Here is a 19,687-nt window from a genome sequence, read left to right on the forward strand (position 1 = left end):
GACCTCACCAAAGGGACAGGTGGATCTTATGGCTGGTCTCCTCAGGCAGAAAAGGCGTTCAAAGACCTCAAGGCCCGCTTCTGCACGGCACCCATTCTGGTCCTCCCGGACACCTCCCAACCATTCATCGTGGAGGTGGACGCCTCGGACAGTGGTGTCGGCGCGGTACTCTCTCAACGTTCGGAAGGAAAGCTGCACCCCTGCGCTTACTTCTCCCACCGCCTGAGTCCTGCGGAGTCCCGGTACGATGTGGGGGATCGAGAACTGTTAGCGGTCAAACTGGCCCTTGAGGAGTGGAGGCACTGGCTGGAGGGAGCGCAACATCCATTCCTGGTTTGGACTGACCACAAGAACCTGGAGTACCTCCAGCAAGCCAAGAGACTGAACCCTCGACAGGCTAGGTGGGCCCTGTTTTTCAGTCGGTTTGACTTCACCCTCTCGTACCGTCCCGGCTCCAAGAACACCAAACCTGACGCACTGTCCAGGCTGTTCTCTGCCACTAACAGGGAGAATGAAGTCGGACCTATTATCCCGGTGTCCCGGATTGTGGCCCCTGTCCGCTGGGGTATTGAGGAGGCTGTTCGACGAGCCCAACGCCAGGACCCCGGTCCTGGGACGGGGCCACCGGGCCTCTTGTGCGTCCCACATCAAGCCCGGGCCAAGGTTCTCCAGTGGGGTCACTCTTCCCCTCTCACCGCCCACCCGGGAGCTCGGAGGACCCTGGACTTCCTGAAAAGACGCTTCTGGTGGCCTAACATGGAGCAGGAAGTAAGGTCATTTGTCCTGTCCTGTGAGGTTTGCACCAGAACCAAGAACCCACGACAGCGTCCCCAGGGTCTCCTGCATCCTCTGACCATTCCCCGGCGTCCCTGGTCCCACGTGGCAGTCGACTTCATCACGGGTCTCCCTGAGTCACAAGGTAACATGGTCATTTTGGTCATTGTTGACAGATTCTCCAAGGCCTGCCGCTTCATACCTCTGTGCAAACTCCCCTCTGCTCTTGAAACAGCAAAACTTATATTTAATCATGTCTTCCGAGTCTTTGGTCTTCCACAGGACATCGTCTCAGACCGAGGGCCCCAGTTCTCCTCCCGAGTGTGGCACGGGTTCTGCAAGGTCATCGGAGCCACTGCCAGCCTCTCCTCTGGGTTTCACCCACAGTCCAATGGTCAGACGGAGAGGCTCAACCAGGACCTGGAAACCACCCTGCGAGGCCTGGCTATGGATAACCCGACATCGTGGAGCACCTGGCTGCCATGGGTAGAGTACGCCCACAACACCCTGCAGTCATCGGCCACCAAGCTGTCGCCATTCCAGTGCCAATTCGGGTTCCAGCCACCTCTGTTCCCGGACCAGGAGGAGGACGCGGGGGTGCCCTCGGTCAACCAATATGTGAGACGGTGTCGCAAGACCTGGAGCAAGGTCAGGAAGACCCTCATACAGACCTCCAGAACCAACCAGACTCAGGCCAACCGCCACAGAAGACCTGCACACACTTTTCGCCCTGGGCAGCGGGTTTGGCTGTCCACTAAGGACCTTCCGCTGCGGGTGGAGAACCGCAAGCTTGCTCCTCGCTACATTGGCCCCTTCAAGGTGGTGCGCAGGGTGAACCCTGTCTCCTACCGGCTCCAGTTGCCCCGGACTCTGAGGATCAACCCCACTTTCCATGTTTCCCTGTTGCGGCCTGTACTGACGTCTACGTATGCCCCTGCCCCTAGGAACCCCCCACCCCCCCGCATCTTCCAGGGGCAGACTGTGTTCACTGTGCATCGCCTGCTTGACTCCCGCCGGGTCCGCGGCGGGTTGCAATATCTGGTGGACTGGGAGGGCTATGGTCCTGAGGAGCGCTGCTGGGTTCCTGCTCGGGATGTCCTAGATAAAGAACTGTGTCGGGACTTCCATTCGGCCCATCCGGATCGCCCTGGGAACGTCAGGAGACGCTCCTAGAGGGGGGGGTCCTGTTAGGACTTGGACTGTTTTGGCCTCTAGAGGCCGCTGTTATTTCCTTTTCGTGTCATATTTATTTTGGCCTCTAGAGGCCGCCACTGTTCCTGTGTTTTTTTTTGTTAATTGCCTGTTAGTCCTAATTATCTTCACCTGTGTCCTTAATTAGTTTGTGTATTTATACCCCTGAGTTCAGTCCTCTTGTCACGGAGTCTTTGTGCTGTTATGTTTATCTCCAGTTTCCTTTGTACTGTGTTTTGTGGATCTTCTGAGCTTTTGCATTTTTGCCTTTTTCTTTTTGAATTATACTCTTTGTTTTTGTTTTTTTTTTGTTTTGCCCTGGATTGTATATAGTGTACATAGTATAAATAAACCTTTTGTTACCTTTTCTACTTCCGCCTCACGCCTCTGCATTTGAGTCATTCCCCTGGTGGCCTAGTGGGGGTTTGCTGGATCATCACACCAACGAGCCAGGTTCGAATCCCAGCAAAACCCTAACAGTTCTGAAAAGCATTCTCCACTCTTTCCTTGAAAAATCAAGTCAAAGAAGTATCTTTCACTTTTTCTTATTTTTCTTCACTTAGTCTGTATTTTTTTTTGTTACCAAAGTGGACTTAAGGCCACTCATTTTATATTATCTGGTTGACGGATCCGCCGAAGTGCTGAGAAAAGTGCCGCTTGAAAAAAAATTCAACTTTATTTTTTATTTTTCCCCTGCCGATCTCTCAAAAGATGCTGATGTGAGAATAGTTTTATTTAATCTAAATTAAACATTAAATCGCATCTTTATCATGACCATCTGATACCTCACGATACAACTTGCCATTTTTTCGGTCACTGTATTGACCCCACTGTATTCGCGTCTCGTGTCTCGCGTCTCGAGAGTTCCCAAAGTGCATTGCGAATAATGGCGGCGTCCAGGAAGCGTGTTCATGCCATGTGAGAAGAATCGAATAACAAATCACAATGACTTCGTTCGTGCAGGTTCGTTTAAATTGGGGACAAGCTGCATTTAAGCAGTCTGCCGAAGGAGAAACTGTCGGCAAGTTTATTATGCGCGTGGCAGACTGTGCTCTGGCCGATATCCTGACCGTTAGAGTCGGCAACGATGGTCATCGAGCAGATTCGACACAAGCCGACCTACAGATGCCCATGACAGTTGTAGCGGACGAATTTGGCTACAAATTTTTTTACAATGGACATAAGGACCGATCCAGTTGCAACAGATAAAAAAGTGACAGTTGCCCATCAGCATTTGATGTCCTCATGAATGTCCAACGAAAGTACACATCCTTGCCCGCAAAAAGGTATGACGAATGGCTGAACTTAAATTAAGAATAAATATTTACCGTATTATTAGAATCGGGTGGCACGGTGGTGTAGTGGTTAGCACTGTCGCCTCACAGCAAGAAGGTCCGGGTTCGAGCCCTGTGGTCGGCGAGGGCCTTTCTGTGTGGAGTTTGCATGTTCTCCCCGTGTCCGCGTGGGTTTCCTCCAGGTGCTCCGGTTTCCCCCACAGTCCAAAGACATGCGGGTTAGGTTAACTGGTGACTCTAAATTGACCGTACAGTGGCGCTTGAAAGTTTGTGAACCCTTTAGAATTTTCTATATTTCTGCATAAATATGACCTAAAACATCATCAGATTTTCACACAAGTCCTAAAAGTAGATAAAGAGAACTCAGTTAAACAAATGAGATAAAAATATTATACTTGGTCATTTATTTATTGAGGAAAATGATCCAATATTACATATCTGTGAGTGGCAAAAGTATGTGAACCTCTAGGATTAGCAGTTAATTTGAAGGTGAAATTAGAGTCAGGTGTTTTCAATCAATGGGATGACAATCAGGTGTGAGTGGGCATCCTTGTTTTATTTAAAGAACAGAGATCTATCAAAGTCTGATCTTCACAACACATGTTTGGGGAAGTGTATCATGGCACGAACAAAAGAGATTTCTGAGGACCTCAGAAAAAGCGTTGTTGCTGCTCATCAGGCTGGAAAAGGTTACAAAACCATCTCTAAAGAGTTTGGACTCCACCAATCCACAATCAGACAGATTGTGTACAAATGGAGGAAATTCAAGACCATTGTTACCCTTCCCAGGAGTGGTTGACCAACAAAGATCACTCCAAGAGCAAGGCGTGTAATAGTTGGCAAGGTCACAAAGGACCGCACGGTAACTTCTAAGCAACTGAAGGCCTCTCTCACATTGGCTAATGTTAATGTTCATGAGTCCACCATCAGGAGAACACTGAACAACAATGGTGTGCATGGCAGGGTTGCAAGGAGAAATCCAGTGCTCTCCAAAAAGAACATTGCTGCTCATCTGCAGTTTGCTAAAGATCACGTGGACAAGCCAGAAGGCTATTGGAAAAATGTTTTGTGGACGGATGAGAAGAAAATAGAACTTTTTGGTTTAAATGAGAAGCGTTATGTTTGGAGAAAGGAAAACACTGCATTCCAGCATAAGAACCTTATCCCATCTGTGAAACATGGTGGTGGGAGTATCATGGTTTGGGCCTGTTTTGCTGCATCTGGGCCAGGGCGGCTTGCCATCATTGATGGAACAATGAATTCTGAATTATACCAGCAAATTCTAAAGGAAAATGTCAGGACATCTGTCCATGAACTGAATCTCAAGAAAAGGTGGGTCATGCAGCAAGACAATGACCCTAAGCACACAAGTCATTCTACCAAAAAATGGTTAAAGAAGAATAAAGGTAATGTTTTGGAATGGCCAAGTCAAAGTCCTGACCTTAATCCAATGGAAATGTTGTGGGAAGACCTGAAGCGAGCAGTTCATGTGAGGAAACCCACCAACATCCCAGAGTTGAAGCTGTTCTGTACGGAGGAATGGGCTAAAATTCCTCCAAGCCGGTGTGCAGGACTGATCAACAGTTACCAGAAATGTGTAGTTGCAATTATTGCTGTACAAGGGGGTCACACCAGATATTGAAAGCAAAGGTTCACATACTTTTGCCACTCACAGATATGTAATATTGGATCATTTTCCTCAATAAATAAATGACCAAGTATAATATTTTTGTCTCATTTGTTTAACTGGGTTCTCTTTATCTACTTTTAGGCCTTGTGTGAAAATCTAATGATGTTTTAGGTCATATTTATGCAGAAATATAGAAAATTCTAAAGGGTTCACAAACTTTCAAGCACCACTGTAGGTGTGAATGGTTGTCTGTGTCTATGTGTCAGCCCTGTGATGACCTGGCGACTTGTCCAGGGTGTACCCCGCCTTTCGCCCGTAGTCAGCTGGGATAGGCTCCAGCTTGCCTGCGACCCTGTAGAAGGATAAAGCGGCTAGAGATAATGAGATGAGATTATTAGAATCTAATTGCATGTGTATAGACCTGGAATATATTGATACCAAAATATGCATGGTAAGTGTTTGTTTATATTATACAGCATATATGGAAGTTGACCTCACGAGGAAATGTTTTCCTTCATATAAATATATACCTAAATTGGTTTTGCATTTGTTTCATTAATATGAACACGTCAGTATTTCAACTGGAAACTTCTTTTGGTTGACTAGTACATATCTCATCTCATCTCATTATCTCTAGCCGCTTTATCCTGTTCTACAGGGTCGCAGGCAAGCTGGAGCCTATCCTAGCTGACTACGGGCGAAAGGCGGGGTACACCCTGGACAAGTCGCCAGGTCATCACAGGGCTGACACATAGACACAGACAACCATTCACACTCACATTCACACCTACGGTCAATTTAGAGTCACCATATAACCTAACCTGCATGTCTTTGGACTGTGGGGGAAACCAGAGCACCCGGAGGAAACCCACGCGGACACGGGGAGAACATGCAAACTCCACACAGAAAGGCCCTCGCCGGCCACGGGGCTCGAACCCGGACCTTCTTGCTGTGAGGCAACAGCGCTAACCACTACACCACCGTGCCGCCCCCTAGTACATATAATTTGGGTTAATTAATTTCAACAATACAGCCAAAAGTTTTAAGTGCATTATTATTATTTTTTCCTCTGACACATTTTTTTTCATTTAAAGAAAATAATATTTTTTTCAATGTTGTAGCCTTATTTTTTTTTCTTTTTTCGCCCTACATCACACAATTTGACCTGAAAAATCTGTCAACCAGAAAATAAAAAATGAGTGGCCTAATACAGGTTTATACCAACCAAACTGGCACAATTCAAATATTTGTACAGGCCTCTCCATTACATATAAAATTTGGGCTCCACTCCAGCCTCTAATAAGAAAGACTTGATTTTGGGCCGCCTGTACACCATCGAGCTAAAATAAACCTCTTTAGTTTGAGCTTTTTAGCATGGAATTTTTCAAAAGAGGTCTTAGGACTCCCTTTAGCCTTTACTTCAACACAAAACTTAATTTACAATTGAACAGAGTTGAGAAGAACCTTCGAACAACCAATAGTGAAGGAATCCAAATTTCCCATCGATTTCCAAACCGAACACAGAATGACACCACCTTTTTCATCATACGTTTGCCACGTGGACTCAACACGTCATGCCCCTGAAACGGAGCTCCTTTCAGTCGCTTGCTGGCTGATGACACTTTCACTTCGGTGTTTTTTTAACCGACCCCTGTATTACTGACACTGTTCGACATGCTCGGGGACGGTCGGGGCTCTGAGTGTGCCTTCCCCATGGCTGTTTTGGCCCTTAATTCATCTTCAGTGCTTGAAGAAGCCTGCCTAAAAACTTCATCAGCTTAGGCTACGCCATTGTTCGGTTCACGCAGAGATAATTACATCACCACACCAGGCCGATTAAGACGCATGGCGATCGGTCAAAAGCTTGGCGCTCATTTGGTCATTATGTGTGGTCAGTTTTTATTGGTCACAAGCACATGCTCATTGTTTACACTCTGGCTTCTCAAACATAGGGATTTGTGGAGGGATTTCTAGAAAAAAATGATTTATGATAATGATAAAGATGATAAATACATTCGTCACTGTGACAGCTGCTAGTAATTTTCTCTTCATCACTGATGGATTACATTTGTCAATGATGAGCATGATGAGCGCCAGCAGGAACCCTGGTCTTCATTTACAGATATGTTTTGGTTTCATTACGCCATTAATATGAAACAATCAAGTTTCATACAATTTGTTATTAAAATTGTGATTATTTTATTAAATAAATCTATAAAATTGAATGAGTGAGTACCTTTTACGTAAATTTAGGAGACAAACTCAGGAGCTCTTGTAGGATACAAATGTCTTGTCTTTGTTATACATATGTATTTGTCTGATTACTTTCTTTTGTGTGCCTGTGTTTTAGCTGGGTGAGGTGATGTATGAGGAGAGGGTGTATCCACCAGGTAAATGGGCTTGTATCACTGTTGGAGAAAAGCTGTATGAGCAGAGCATCTCTATGGGCTTCATGAAACTCATGGGCTTCATCTGTAAAGAGAACTCAGCAGGTATTTAATACAAATCTCACCAAGGACACTCTATAACTAATCAACAATATGTTGTATAACATCAACCTCATGCTTCCTGGGTACTGATTTCTCCAGGTCGTTACTTGGGCATGACCGTGCCTGTGGTGAATGAAATACGGATGCTGGAGGACGGCAGGAGTTTCAAAAGTGAAGTCCTGACAGCTTTCTACTTGCCTGCGGAGTTTCAGGCAAACCCTCCACAGTCTACTGATCCAGATATCACCATCATCCACAGGGACTCAGTGCGAGTAATCACCCGGTAAGAGGCTTCCCTGCATGACTGTTCTCACTGTTAACTGCTTAAAAATCAGGTTTCAAGATATTTCAAGATATGCTGAAATGTGTGGTAGTAATCAGTCAATGTCACTGACCTTCTGGCTTAAACTTGGACAACATTTCAAGATTATACAAAAAAGAAGCCATTTATAAAGGCTAGAGCTCTTCACCATCTTCAGAAAGTCAAGTTGCAATGACTTCATATAACTACACATTCTGCACATGTAGAAATTTGCATTGCCATCTTCATTTCATGGGATGAAATTTACAGTGGTGCTTGAAAATTTGTGAACCCTTTAGAATTTTCTATATTTCTGCATAAATATGACCTAAAACAACATCAGATTTTCACACAAGTCCTAAAAGTAGATAAAGAGAACCCAGTTAAACAAATGAGACAAAATATTATACTTGGTCATTTATTTATTGAGGAAAATGATCCAATATTACATATTTCTGAGTTGCAAAAGTATGTGAACGTCTAGGATTAGCAGTTAATTTAAAGGTGAAATTTGATTCAGGTGTTTTCAATCAGTGGGATGACAATCAGGTGTGAGTGGGCACCCTGTTTTATTTAAAGAACAGGGATCTATCAAAGTCTGATCTTCACAACACACATTTGTGGAAGTATATCATGGCGCGAAGAAAGGCGATTTCTGAGGACCTCAGAAAAAGCATTGTTGATGCTCATCAGGCTGGAAAAGGTTACAAAACCATCTCTAAAGAGTTTGGACTCCACCAATCCACAGTCAGACAGATTGTGTACAAATGGAGGAAATTCAAGACCATTGTTACCCTCCCCAGGAGTGGTCAACCAACAAAGATCACTCCAAGAGCAAGGCGTGTAATAGTCGGCGAGGTCACAAAGGACCCCAGGGTAACTTCTAAGCAACTGAAGGCCTCTCTCACATTGGCTAATGTTAATGTTCATGAGTCCACCATCAGGAGAACACTGAACAACAATGGTGTGCATGGCAGGGTTGCAAGGAGAAAGCCACTGCTCTCCAGAAAGAACATTGCTGCTTGTCTGCAGTTTGCTAAAGATCACGTGGACAAGGCAGAAGGCTACTGGAAAAATGTTTTGTGGACAGATGAGACCAAAATAGAACTTTTTGGTTCAAATGAGAAGAGTTATCTTTGGAGAAAGGAAAACAATGCATTCCAGCATAAGAACCTTATCCCATCTGTGAAACATGGTGGTGGTAGTATCATGGTTTGGGCCTGTTTTGCTGCATCTGGGCCAGGACAGCTTGCCATCTTTGATGGAACAATGAATTCTGAATTATACCAGCAAATTCTAAAGGAAAATGTCAGGACATCTGTCCATGAACTGAATCTCAAGAGAAGGTGGGTCATGCAGCAAGACAACGACCCTAAGCACACAAATCGTTCTACCAAAGAATGGCTAAAGAAGAATAAAGTTAATGTTTTGGAATGGCCAAGTCAAAGTCCTGACATTCGACATCCAATCGAAATGTTGTGGAAGAACCTGAAGTGAGCAGTTCATGTGAGGAAACCCACCAACATCCCAGAGTTGAAGCTGTTCTGTACGGAGGAATGGGCTAAAATTCCTCCAAGCCGGTGTGCAGGACTGATCAACAGTTAGCGGAAACGTTTAGTTGCAGTTATTGCTGCACAAGGGGGTCACACCAGATACTGAAAGCAAAGGTTCACATACTTTTGCCACTCACAGATATGTAATATTGAATCATTTTCCTCAATAAATAAATGACCAAGTATAATATTTTTGTCTCATTTGTTTAACTGGGTTCTCTTTATCTACTTTTAGGACTTGTGTGAAAATCTGATTATGTTTTCGGTCATATTTATGCAGAAATATAGAAAATTCTAAAGGGTTCACAAACTTTCAAGCACCACTGTATAACAAGGTTGTCTTAAATTTTAAAGGTAGCGTAAAGTAACTCAGATGAATAATTGCTCTTCAGTACAAAGTGTAAGGCGATGCATATATGTGCTTCCATTAGGGTTTTCTTTGGCACCACCACAGAGGAGACAATCTCACGACAGATCAGCCTGCTTTGGGAGCTGCTGGGAACATCTGATGACATTCACCAAGACCAATACATGGTGGCTGTTTACGAGAACCCTGGGGTGCCGTCCCGTCGAAATGAGATTTGGTTCATCTGCCATAACCCCTAAAGGGTTCTACACACACACACACACACACACACACACACACACACACACACACACACACACACACACACACACACACACACACACACACACACACACAAAGCCATTGTTATAGCCCCTCACTTGTGGCACCAGAGAGAAAGACCAGGGAAGTGGGATGAATAAGAGAGGACAGGGCTTAAGCATTACCCACAGTATGAACTCAGGCAACTGAGGATTTTAGTGAATATTTACAGGTCTTTTAATAAAAATGTATTTTTGAATATGATAAAAGGTTATTTAATGCTAGTAATACATAATAATTACATACAGTACTGTGCAAAAGTCTCAGGCACCCTATTTTTTTTCATACAATCTTTGTTATAGAGTTCTATTTTATGACTTATACATTATCGAGTGGGGCGGCACGGTGGCGTAGTGGTTAGCGCTGTCGCCTCACAGCAAGAAGGTCCTGGGTTCGAGCCCCGTGGCCGATGAGGGCCTTTCTGTGCGGGGTTTGCATGTTCTCCCCGTGTCCGCGTGGGTTTCCTCCGGGTGCTCCGGTTTCCCCCACAGTCCAAAGACATGCAGGTTAGGTTAACTGGTGACTCTAAATTGACCGTAGGTGTGAATGTGAGTGTGAATGGTTGTCTGTGTCTATGTGTCAGCCCTGTGATGACCTGGCGACTTGTCCAGGGTGTACCCCGCCTTTCGCCCGTAGTCAGCTGGGATAGGCTCCAGCTTGCCTGCGACCCTGTAGAAGGATAAAGCGGCTAGAGATAATGAGATGAATGAGATGAGACATTATCGAGTCAGTACAGAAACATTTTAGAGTTCTAAACGTTCGTTTTCTAGCACAAAATGAAGTGTTACAGGAAAAAAAGTTTGTATCTGAGCAGCATATTACATAACAGACACTTTTCAGATGAAAAAAAGAAAACATAATGAAGGCTGTTGGGTTTTGGTGCAAAATGAAGACGCGAGTGTGACAGTCAAAGTGTCCAGAAGAACTGTGGCTGGTTCTGTAAGATGCTCCGTAAAACCTACAGCTCATTTCCGCTTAAAACTGCACTCACTGTACCTGAGACGACTATTTTTTTAAAGCAAAGGGTCGTCTCACACTTAATATTAACTTTGTTTCATTTATTATAGCTTACTGCTGTTTATAGGGGTTTTTTTCAATGTTGAAACATTTAATTTCATTATTTTTAAGCCATTTTTGATCTACAGCATTTCTTTACATATACCTAAGACTTTTGCACAGTACTGTATATACATCACAAATATTAGGTCACATATGAAATATATAAGAGGAATCCTCGACACAGTCTTCAGGTAACATTTTTACATATTTTGTCCAGAACCTCAGTATTTCGGTTACATTGTGGAACACGGGTTGCGCTGGATACCTTTTTTCACACTTTTGTATTGTCAGAACAGTTTGCTGTACTCAATATTTTATGTGAGAAATATGAAAAGATGAAATAGAGAATGTTCAACTTAACTTCACTGTGTATTAGTAGAAATCACTTTGCAGCTAATAGTGCAATCCTCCAATAATACACTCCACCTAAAGCTATTCCAGCAGCATGACAATCATTTCTGGTTCGAAGAACTGCTAGTCGTCAAACAAATGCTCTCAAAAACAGTGCAGCTTTTTACTGCACTCATCAACTTTACAAGGTTTTACCAAAACGTTACCAAAGGTTTATGCAGCAAGACAAATCAGAGTTGTTTCCAGAAACGGATTTTACTGTGACTGTGTATTTAAAATATTCTTGTAACTATGCTTTTAATTCTAGTGCTTGCAAAGCAAAAAGCTGTTAGGCCTTGAAAAATGAACTAAAGCTAATGGGAGGAAAAGTGAGGGATGAAAAAAACAGAAAACAGGAGTGATAGAGGTATGAAAAGAAGTTGAGTGCTTTGTAGTATTGCCCAGAACATGTCTAGTAATGTTGGAGGTATTATTTCGGAAACTGTATGTCGGAGCAGTTTGAAAATTTTCCTATTCTAAGTCTATGGGAAAAAATGGATGGATAGATTAAAAAAGAGGACTGCAGGTGGAATATCAAAATTCAAATATCATAGCTTAAGTGTCATTTACAAGACCTATGCAACAAAGTTTGAACGAAGTTTCTATGTTGAGTCGTGCTTGAGGAATTATTCACAGGATATCAGTTAGAAGAAAAAAGGGAATAAGAAAACGAGGAAGAACAGTCTGCTCCTAGAGATTAAAAGCTCGGACCACCAAAGTTGGCAAATGTCATCCTCATATCTTACATAAATAAGGCGTAATTCTTTCTCGGCTCTTCTTTCTTTCTTTCTTTCTTTCTTTCTTTCTTTCTTTCTTTCTTTCTTTCTTTCTTTCTTTCTTTCTTTTTCATCCCTCCATTATCCCATTATAAACACTGATTTTACCTTCTCAGCCTTCTTTTCTTCATTCCTCCATCCTTCCATTAATTTTACTACTCCTACATCTTTAAGGTAGAGTCACAAAACATGGTAGACTGATTCAACTGCAAAAGTACAGCACTTAACTGCTTTTCATATTAATAACATTCTATCTCACTCTTCTGTTATTTCATCCTTCCATAGCAATCCACTGATTTCAACTGCTGATATAAAGCACACCATAAATATGGCATAACTTTTTCTTTGAACCTCTTTCTTTCTTTTCATCTCTCCAACCTCCCATTAGATTTTACTACTCCTACATCTTTCAAGGTAGAGTCACGGAACTTGGTACGGTATATTGATTCAACTGCAAAAGTATAGCACTTTACTGCTTTTCACCCTTCTATTCTTGTCCGAATCTACAGACAAAGTTTGTCTGTAGATTCAACTGAAGTTTGTGTGTAGATTCAACTGCTGGAACAAAGCACACCCTTTGGTTATTTGTTCGTCTTTCCTTTCTCAATTGCTATCTTTCTAGTCTAATGCAAACACTTATCACATGCATTTTCTCCAGGAAATGCCCTTTTCTACTTTATTTCTCTCTCCCTATGTTTATCTTTATTTATCACCATCCAGTCTCTATCTATATTTCTTTCTCTGTACACTCTATACTGTCTTATTAATAAGTTGGAATTACCACCTCATATTATGTTTTATTTAACCATTTGATGCAAAACATATGCACACCCCTTCTAATGCACAACATGGGTCAAAAATGACCCGCATTCATTTTCCAGGTTATTTCATGCTGACTGAGTTTTTCTTTGCTCTATCTTTTGAAATCAATTTATTTTATGATTGAATATTCCAAGTATTCTTTAAATATCTTGTTTTTAATTACCACAAATCATAATTTCCTACTTTATGAACAAAAATACTTTTTATATTACTACACATGGGCCATCCAAGTGTGATTTAAAATTAAATGTCTTAATACTATAATAATAATTTGTTTCAAGTAATTACTTTAGCAGTGAATGGGGCCAGTTATTTATTTATTAACTATGTAGTTAGCTAAGCCAACTACAATAAAATTAGCTAACTAAAGTAGAATATGTCAACAGCTCGGTAGCTAATAGTAATTACTTGTAACTTTCTGACAAGTAATCTACTCACTCTCAAGGGAACCTAAACATAATCAATTTTTTTCTAAGGTAATGTTAGAACAATTGAAAAACATTACTTCCATGTATTAGATGGGCAAAGGGCGCCGTGCTGAGCTGTGAAATGTCTGACACAAGCACAATTCACAGTTCCCACCAAACGCTGGAGTAAATGCATGCGGGTCGGTTCTGACCCATGTGTGTAAACTTGATGTAGAATTACACAAGCTGTGCTTGTTCATAACTTAAGAAAGGAAACATAAAAATGATGATTTGTGCTAAACAAAAACAAGATGTTTACTGCATATTTGGAAAAGTAAATGACAAAACGAATTTATTTCAAAAGTATATCATAGAAACACAGCCATACATGAAATAACCTGGAAAATGAATGCAGGTCGTTTTTGACCCATGTTGTGCATTAGAAGGGTAGTGATACAAAAAGGGTTTTTATTCAAAAAGTAAGAAAGGAAAAAATAAAATAAGGATGTATGATGATCAAAAACAAGTTAATTTGGGAATACCTTGAATACTGAATGATGAAATTAATTTATTGCAAAGATATAGGAGATAAAAACTCAGCCGGGTCACTTTTGACCCATGTTTTGCATCAAAGGGTTTAATATATTAATGCAATAGCCTGTTTGCATCCCTGGTTAATTTTATGTACTTGGTTATTTTTGTAGGCATAGGCTATCTATCAATCAATCAATCAATCCATCTATCTATATTAACCAATCTCATTTTATATCAAGGTAAGTAAAATCTCACTCTCTTTCTTTACATTGCCCTCTCTCTCTCTCTCTCTCTCTCTCTCTCTCTCTCTCTCTCTCTCTCTCTCTCTGCCTGTATTAAATATTTTTTTAACTTTCTAATTTTTTACTTTGTATTTATTTTGGACTTGTAATTTTTTTTTGCTTTGCAAGCACTAGTTTTCCTTCAGGAAATGCAAATTTAGTTATAACCAATTATTGTAAGGAATAATATATTATTTTTGTACAACCACAGAAGCCTGGCAAAATACACATGGGGAAATATAAACATTTTCCCCTCGTATAAGTCTATTAGTTTGAATAAGAAGAATATTCACTGAAAACATATTTTATATATTTGCAGTTAGTGTGTTTGACCACTAGGTGGACAGCATGACCACTTTGGTGTCTCCTTTTAAGGCAAAGAAGAGTTGATCTTTTCTTACTGAATGGGACCATTAAGATGTAGATACTCTATTTGATGTGTGTCAAAAGAACATGAGCATTATAAAGAGTTTTTGCCAACCTTTAAATAATCACTGATTTGGATTTGATCAGCTTTTGTCAGAACGTTCTCCTGTGTGCCACTTTCCTCACTGCGTTTGTACTTGTATCATGTTCACAGAACACTTTCCAGTGATTTTATTAGAGTTGAATAAAGTAATCAAGTTTATTGTGTCTGTTAAGAAAATAAGAGACTAACATAGCAGATATCAATGTTATAAACTAGTTCAAGGTTTGTTAAACTGTGCTGATGTAAATTTCATGTATACTGGGGCTATAAAATACATATGGTGTGGACATTAGTTGTTATTTATGCTTTACTCTGAAGAATAAAGTGTAGCAGTGTTCTCTGGTTTTATTTGTCTATTCTTAATTGTGTGAGAAATGTAATAATATAATCTGATATTCAGCATTGGGCCAATAACAGCAGAAAAACGTTAGAACAGAAGAGTGTCTATGCATTTTCATTGTGGCAATTTAGAGGGTCATTTTAAGTCAAGCAAAAAAAAGTTTAAAAATCACTCATTTGAAAATCTCTAGTTAAAAAATATCGAAACTGTGTGTATTTAAATAGTGGAGGTTTTGCAAAACAAAAAGTAATATCATTGTGTGGTGACCTGGCATCTCATCCAGGGTGTGATAGACACGTGATCCACCACAACTCTAATCAGGAGAAAGCTATTACTCAATATGAATGAATGTCTGGCACAGATTACTTTGCCTGAGCGCACCACTTAGAAGAAAAAACAAGAGTGTGAGGCCACTGACAGCGATGAACTAGCCTACAGCTCTACCATCAAGCTCATCTGAGTCTCTTCAAACTCAGGTTCAGGAGAGCTGCATTATATTTGGTTTAGTACACCAGCTTTATTGGAAGACACTAGAACTGGAATTAGCCTAGAATTTTGTGTTCTACAAATAAGATTATTGTGGTATTTGGTGTCCTAGAATTTGCATTAGGCTATGACTTAATTCGGTACAACTGGAGTTAGGTTTGAATTTGGTGTCATAGAATTGGAATTAGCCAAGCATATTTTGTGCTAGAATTAGAATTAGTCTGGAATTTAATGTCACAGAATTGAAAGCATTTGAAATTTGCCATCCTAGAATTGGAATTTCTCTGGAATTTGGTGTCTTAGAATTGGAATTAGGATGGAATTTTATGTGCTAGAATTGGAATAAGCCTGGATTATTTATTTATTTATTTATTTATTGTGGTTGAATTGGAATTAATCTGGAACTTAATGTCCTAGAATTAGAAGTAGTCTGGAACTTGGTGTCCTAGAATTATAAATTGTCTGGAATTTGGTGTGTATAAAAACTAGAATTAGTCTGGAATTTTGTGTGCGAGAATTGGAGTTAATCTGGAACTTGGTGTCCTCGAACTGGAATTAGTCTGGAATTTTGTGTGCAAGAATTGGAATTAGTCTGGAATCTTCTGTGCTGGAATTGGAATTAGCCTGGATGTTTTTGTTTGCTTGTTTGTTTGTTTGTTTGTTTGTTTGTTTGTGGTGGAACTGGAATTAATATGGAATTTAGTGTGGTAGAACTGAAATTAATCTGGAATTTAATGTCCTAGAATTAGAAGTAGTGTGGAACTTGGTGTCCTAGAATTGTAAATTTGTTTGAAATTTGGTGTCCTAGAATTGGAATTAAGATTAAATTTTGTGTGCTAGAATTGGAATTAGTCTGGAATTTAGTGTGGTAGAACTGGAATTAATCTGGAATGTAATGACCTAGGGCGGCACGGTGGTGTAGTGGTTAGCGCTGTCGCCTCACAGCAAGAAGGTCCTGGGTTCGAGCCCCGGGGCCAGCGAGGGCCTTTCTGTGCAGAGTTTGCATGTTCTCCCCGCGTGGGTTTCCTCCGGGTGCTCCGGTTTCCCCCACAGTCCAAAGACATGCAGGTTAGGTTAACTGGTGACTCTAAATTGAGCGTAGGTGTGAATGTGAGTGTGAATGGTTGTCTGTGTCTATGTGTCAGCCCTGTGATGACCTGGCGACTTGTCCAGGGTGTACCCCGCCTTTCGCCCGTAGTTAGCTGGGATAGGCTCCAGCTTGCCTGCGACCCTGTAGAAGGATAAAGCGGCTAGAGATAATGTGATGTGATGTAATGACCTAGAATTGGAATTTTGGCTGGAATTTGGTGTCCTAGAATTGGAATTAAGATTGAATTTTGTGTGCTAGAATTGGAATTAGTCTGGAATATTGTGTGCTAGAATTGGAATTAATCTAGACCTTGGTGTCCTAGAATTGGAATTTTTCTGGAATTTGGTACCCAAGAATGGGAATTAGGATGGAATTTAGCGTGGTAGAACTGGCATTAATTTGGAATGTAATGTCCTAGAATTGAAATGTGTCTGGAATTTGGTGTCCTAGAATTGGAATTAAGATTGAGTTTTGTGTGCTAGAATTGGAATTAGTCTGGAATGTTGTGTGCTAGAATTGGAATTAGTCTGGAATATTGTGTGTTAGAATTGGAATTAATCTGGACCTTGGTGTCCTAGAATTGGAATTTTTCTGGAATTTGGTATCCTAGAACGGGAATTAGGATGGAACTTTGTGCGCTTGAATTGGAATTTATCTCAGCATGTGGTAGAATTTGAATTAATCTGGAATTTAGTGTAGTAGAGGGCGGCACGGTGGTGTAGTGGTTAGCGCTGTCGCCTCACAGCAAGAAGGTCCGGGTTCGAGCCCCGTGGCCGGCGAGGGCCTTTCTGTGCGGAGTTTGCATGTTCTCCCCGTGTCCGCGTGGGTTTCCTCCGGGTGCTCCGGTTTCCCCCACAGTCCAAAGACATGCAGGTTAGGTTAACTGGTGACTCTAAATTGACCGTAGGTGTGAATGTGAGTGTGAATGGTTGTCTGTGTCTATGTGTCAGCCCTGTGATGACCTGGCGACTTGTCCAGGGTGTACCCCGCCTTTCACCCGTAGTCAGCTGGGATAGGCTCCAGCTTGCCTGTGACCCTGTAGAACAGGATAAAGCGGCTAGAGATAATGAGATGAGATGAGATAGTGTAGTAGAATGTGAATCAGTTTTGGTGTTCTGGAAGAGGAAACCAAAGATCTCCTCAGTGTGATGCGCTGCAGACACTTTTGAGCCTGAGGGTGGCGCTACAGTGCAGTGCATAACCTCTAAACACTAACGCTTAGATTGATTGATTTCAAAGAGTTGGTCTTCTCAATGTCTTAGTCCTGGTTTTGTCTTTTTCTGGTTGCAGGTGATTCGAAAGAAATCACAACATCTTTAAAAATGCTCGGAGCGCTGGGCTCCTTACAATGCAGCTGTTGCCTGCTGCAGCCCCGCCCTCTACATCCCCAATAACTCCTCTCTCCCTGCACAGGTTCACTACCTTGTGTGAGACATAATAGCTTCTACACACTATATAGTGCACTATAGGATCCAAAGGCAGCTGTTCGGGACTCGACCCTAAAACCTAACTCACTCCAACGCCGGAAGTTTGTATCCAAACGCAATCATTTGTGGGCGGGTCTTAAACAATAAAGGCGGGGCTTTTCAGGAGGACGCAGGCAGCAGGAGCCATCGCGACTCATCACATGGAACTATAGTTGATTATAAAGTATATTAGTCGGAGTATTTTCGAGATCTGACGTTTATACGGAACGAACTAAAGCCGTGTGGTGCCTCCAAACCGGACTCATCTGGAGAGAGCAGAGCAGAAGGGGTCAGAGGTCCACACCAGACCTCCAGCGAGATTCTAGGAAAGAAAGTAGTAAGTAATGAAAGCAGCATGGACTCCTGCCTCATCCCCCCTGCGGATCTGTAATTCCTCTGTACTAAACCACTTCTCTCCTCTGACTCGCTTCAGTTCACACTGGATAAAAAACACAGACGTGGATCAAAAGGCAGCTGGAGTTTTCACCCCATCTGATACCGACCTGTTGGTGGGTTGTTGTTTCGATTTTTCTGCCTGGGTTCAAGTTGAAACATGACTTGGTGGATGAAGGAGAAAGCTCACTTTCAGGGAAGCTGGACACACACTGCTGCTGCTGCTGTGTGCACAATTATCACACTTCTTTCACAAGGTATGAAAATGATGTGCTTTGCCAGTGATGTACTTTGTTGCAAAACACTTTATATGCATATTCACTTTATTTGGTTATTGCTCATGGGCTTTTTCCATGATCTGTTGATTATTTTTAGGATCTCATCTCATTATCTGTAGCCACTTTATCCTGTTCTACAGGGTCGCAGGCAAGCTGGAGCCTATCCCAGCTGACTACAGGTGAAAGGCAGGGTACACCCTGGACAAGTCGCCAGGTCATCGCAGGGCTGACACATAGACACAGATCACCATTCACACTCACATTCACACCTACGGTCAATTTAGAGTCACCAGTTAACCTAACCTGCATGTCTTTGGACTGTGGGGGAAACCGGAGCACCCGGAGGAAACCCACGCGGACACGGGGAGAACATGCAAACTCTGCACAGAAAGGCCCTCGCCGGCCACGGGGCTCGAACCCGGACCTTCTTGCTGTGAGGCGACAGCGTTAACCACTACACCACCGTGCCGCCCATTTTTAGGAACTTCTGCGTGAAATCAGACTCTGATTTCATCACCCAAACCTGTTACACTGATTCATAAACATCCTATATTAGAGATTAGATCTAAACGATTTTGATTTATTTGGTTAAAATGCAGTATATACAAAAAACAGTATGAACATGGTGTAAAAACCAGGATTGCACAAAAAAGTGTGAACACTTGTTTCCATTGTGGCCCCTGATACTTATCAGAGACAGCCATGGTTACCATCCGTTATCTGTAGCTGCTTATCCTGTCCTACAGGGTCACGGGCAAGCTGGAGCCGGTCCCAGCTGACTATGGGTGAGAGGCGGGGTACACCCTGGACAAGTCGCCAGGTTATCCCAGGGCTGACACATATAGAGACAATCATTTACGATCACATTCACACCTACGGTCAATTTAGAGCCACCAATTAGCCTAACCTGCATGTGGAGGAAACCCATGCAGACACGGCGAGAACATGCAAACTCCACACAGAAAGGCCCTCGTCAGCTGCTGGGCTCGAACCCAG

At 42.2% G+C, this 19,687-nt stretch overlaps 2 protein-coding genes across 3 annotated transcripts in view; both read left to right on the plus strand.

Annotated features, from left to right (window-relative positions):
* soul4 (heme-binding protein soul4) overlaps nucleotides 1-10,424 on the plus strand; it is a 35,912-nt gene extending 25,488 nt beyond the window's left edge. The window contains exons 4-7 of the mRNA XM_060941496.1: nucleotides 7,241-7,382; nucleotides 7,479-7,662; nucleotides 9,665-9,845; nucleotides 9,908-10,424. Of these exons, the coding sequence (XP_060797479.1) occupies nucleotides 7,241-7,382; nucleotides 7,479-7,662; nucleotides 9,665-9,839 (501 nt within the window). The 3' untranslated portion in view covers nucleotides 9,840-9,845; nucleotides 9,908-10,424. The remainder of the gene's footprint in view (nucleotides 1-7,240; nucleotides 7,383-7,478; nucleotides 7,663-9,664; nucleotides 9,846-9,907) is intronic.
* A 7,712-nt stretch (nucleotides 10,425-18,136) lies between these two features.
* Nucleotides 18,137-19,687, plus strand: part of ptk7a (protein tyrosine kinase 7a) — a 96,772-nt gene continuing 95,221 nt past the window's right edge. For both annotated transcript variants that reach the window (XM_060941497.1, XM_060941498.1), the window contains exons 1-2: nucleotides 18,137-18,357; nucleotides 18,454-18,670. In XM_060941497.1, the coding sequence (XP_060797480.1) occupies nucleotides 18,574-18,670 (97 nt within the window). In that variant the 5' untranslated portion in view covers nucleotides 18,137-18,357; nucleotides 18,454-18,573. The remainder of the gene's footprint in view (nucleotides 18,358-18,453; nucleotides 18,671-19,687) is intronic.

Source organism: Neoarius graeffei, chromosome 15, assembly GCF_027579695.1.
Source record: "Neoarius graeffei isolate fNeoGra1 chromosome 15, fNeoGra1.pri, whole genome shotgun sequence".
In the NCBI taxonomy this organism is placed as follows: Eukaryota; Metazoa; Chordata; class Actinopteri; order Siluriformes; family Ariidae; genus Neoarius; species Neoarius graeffei.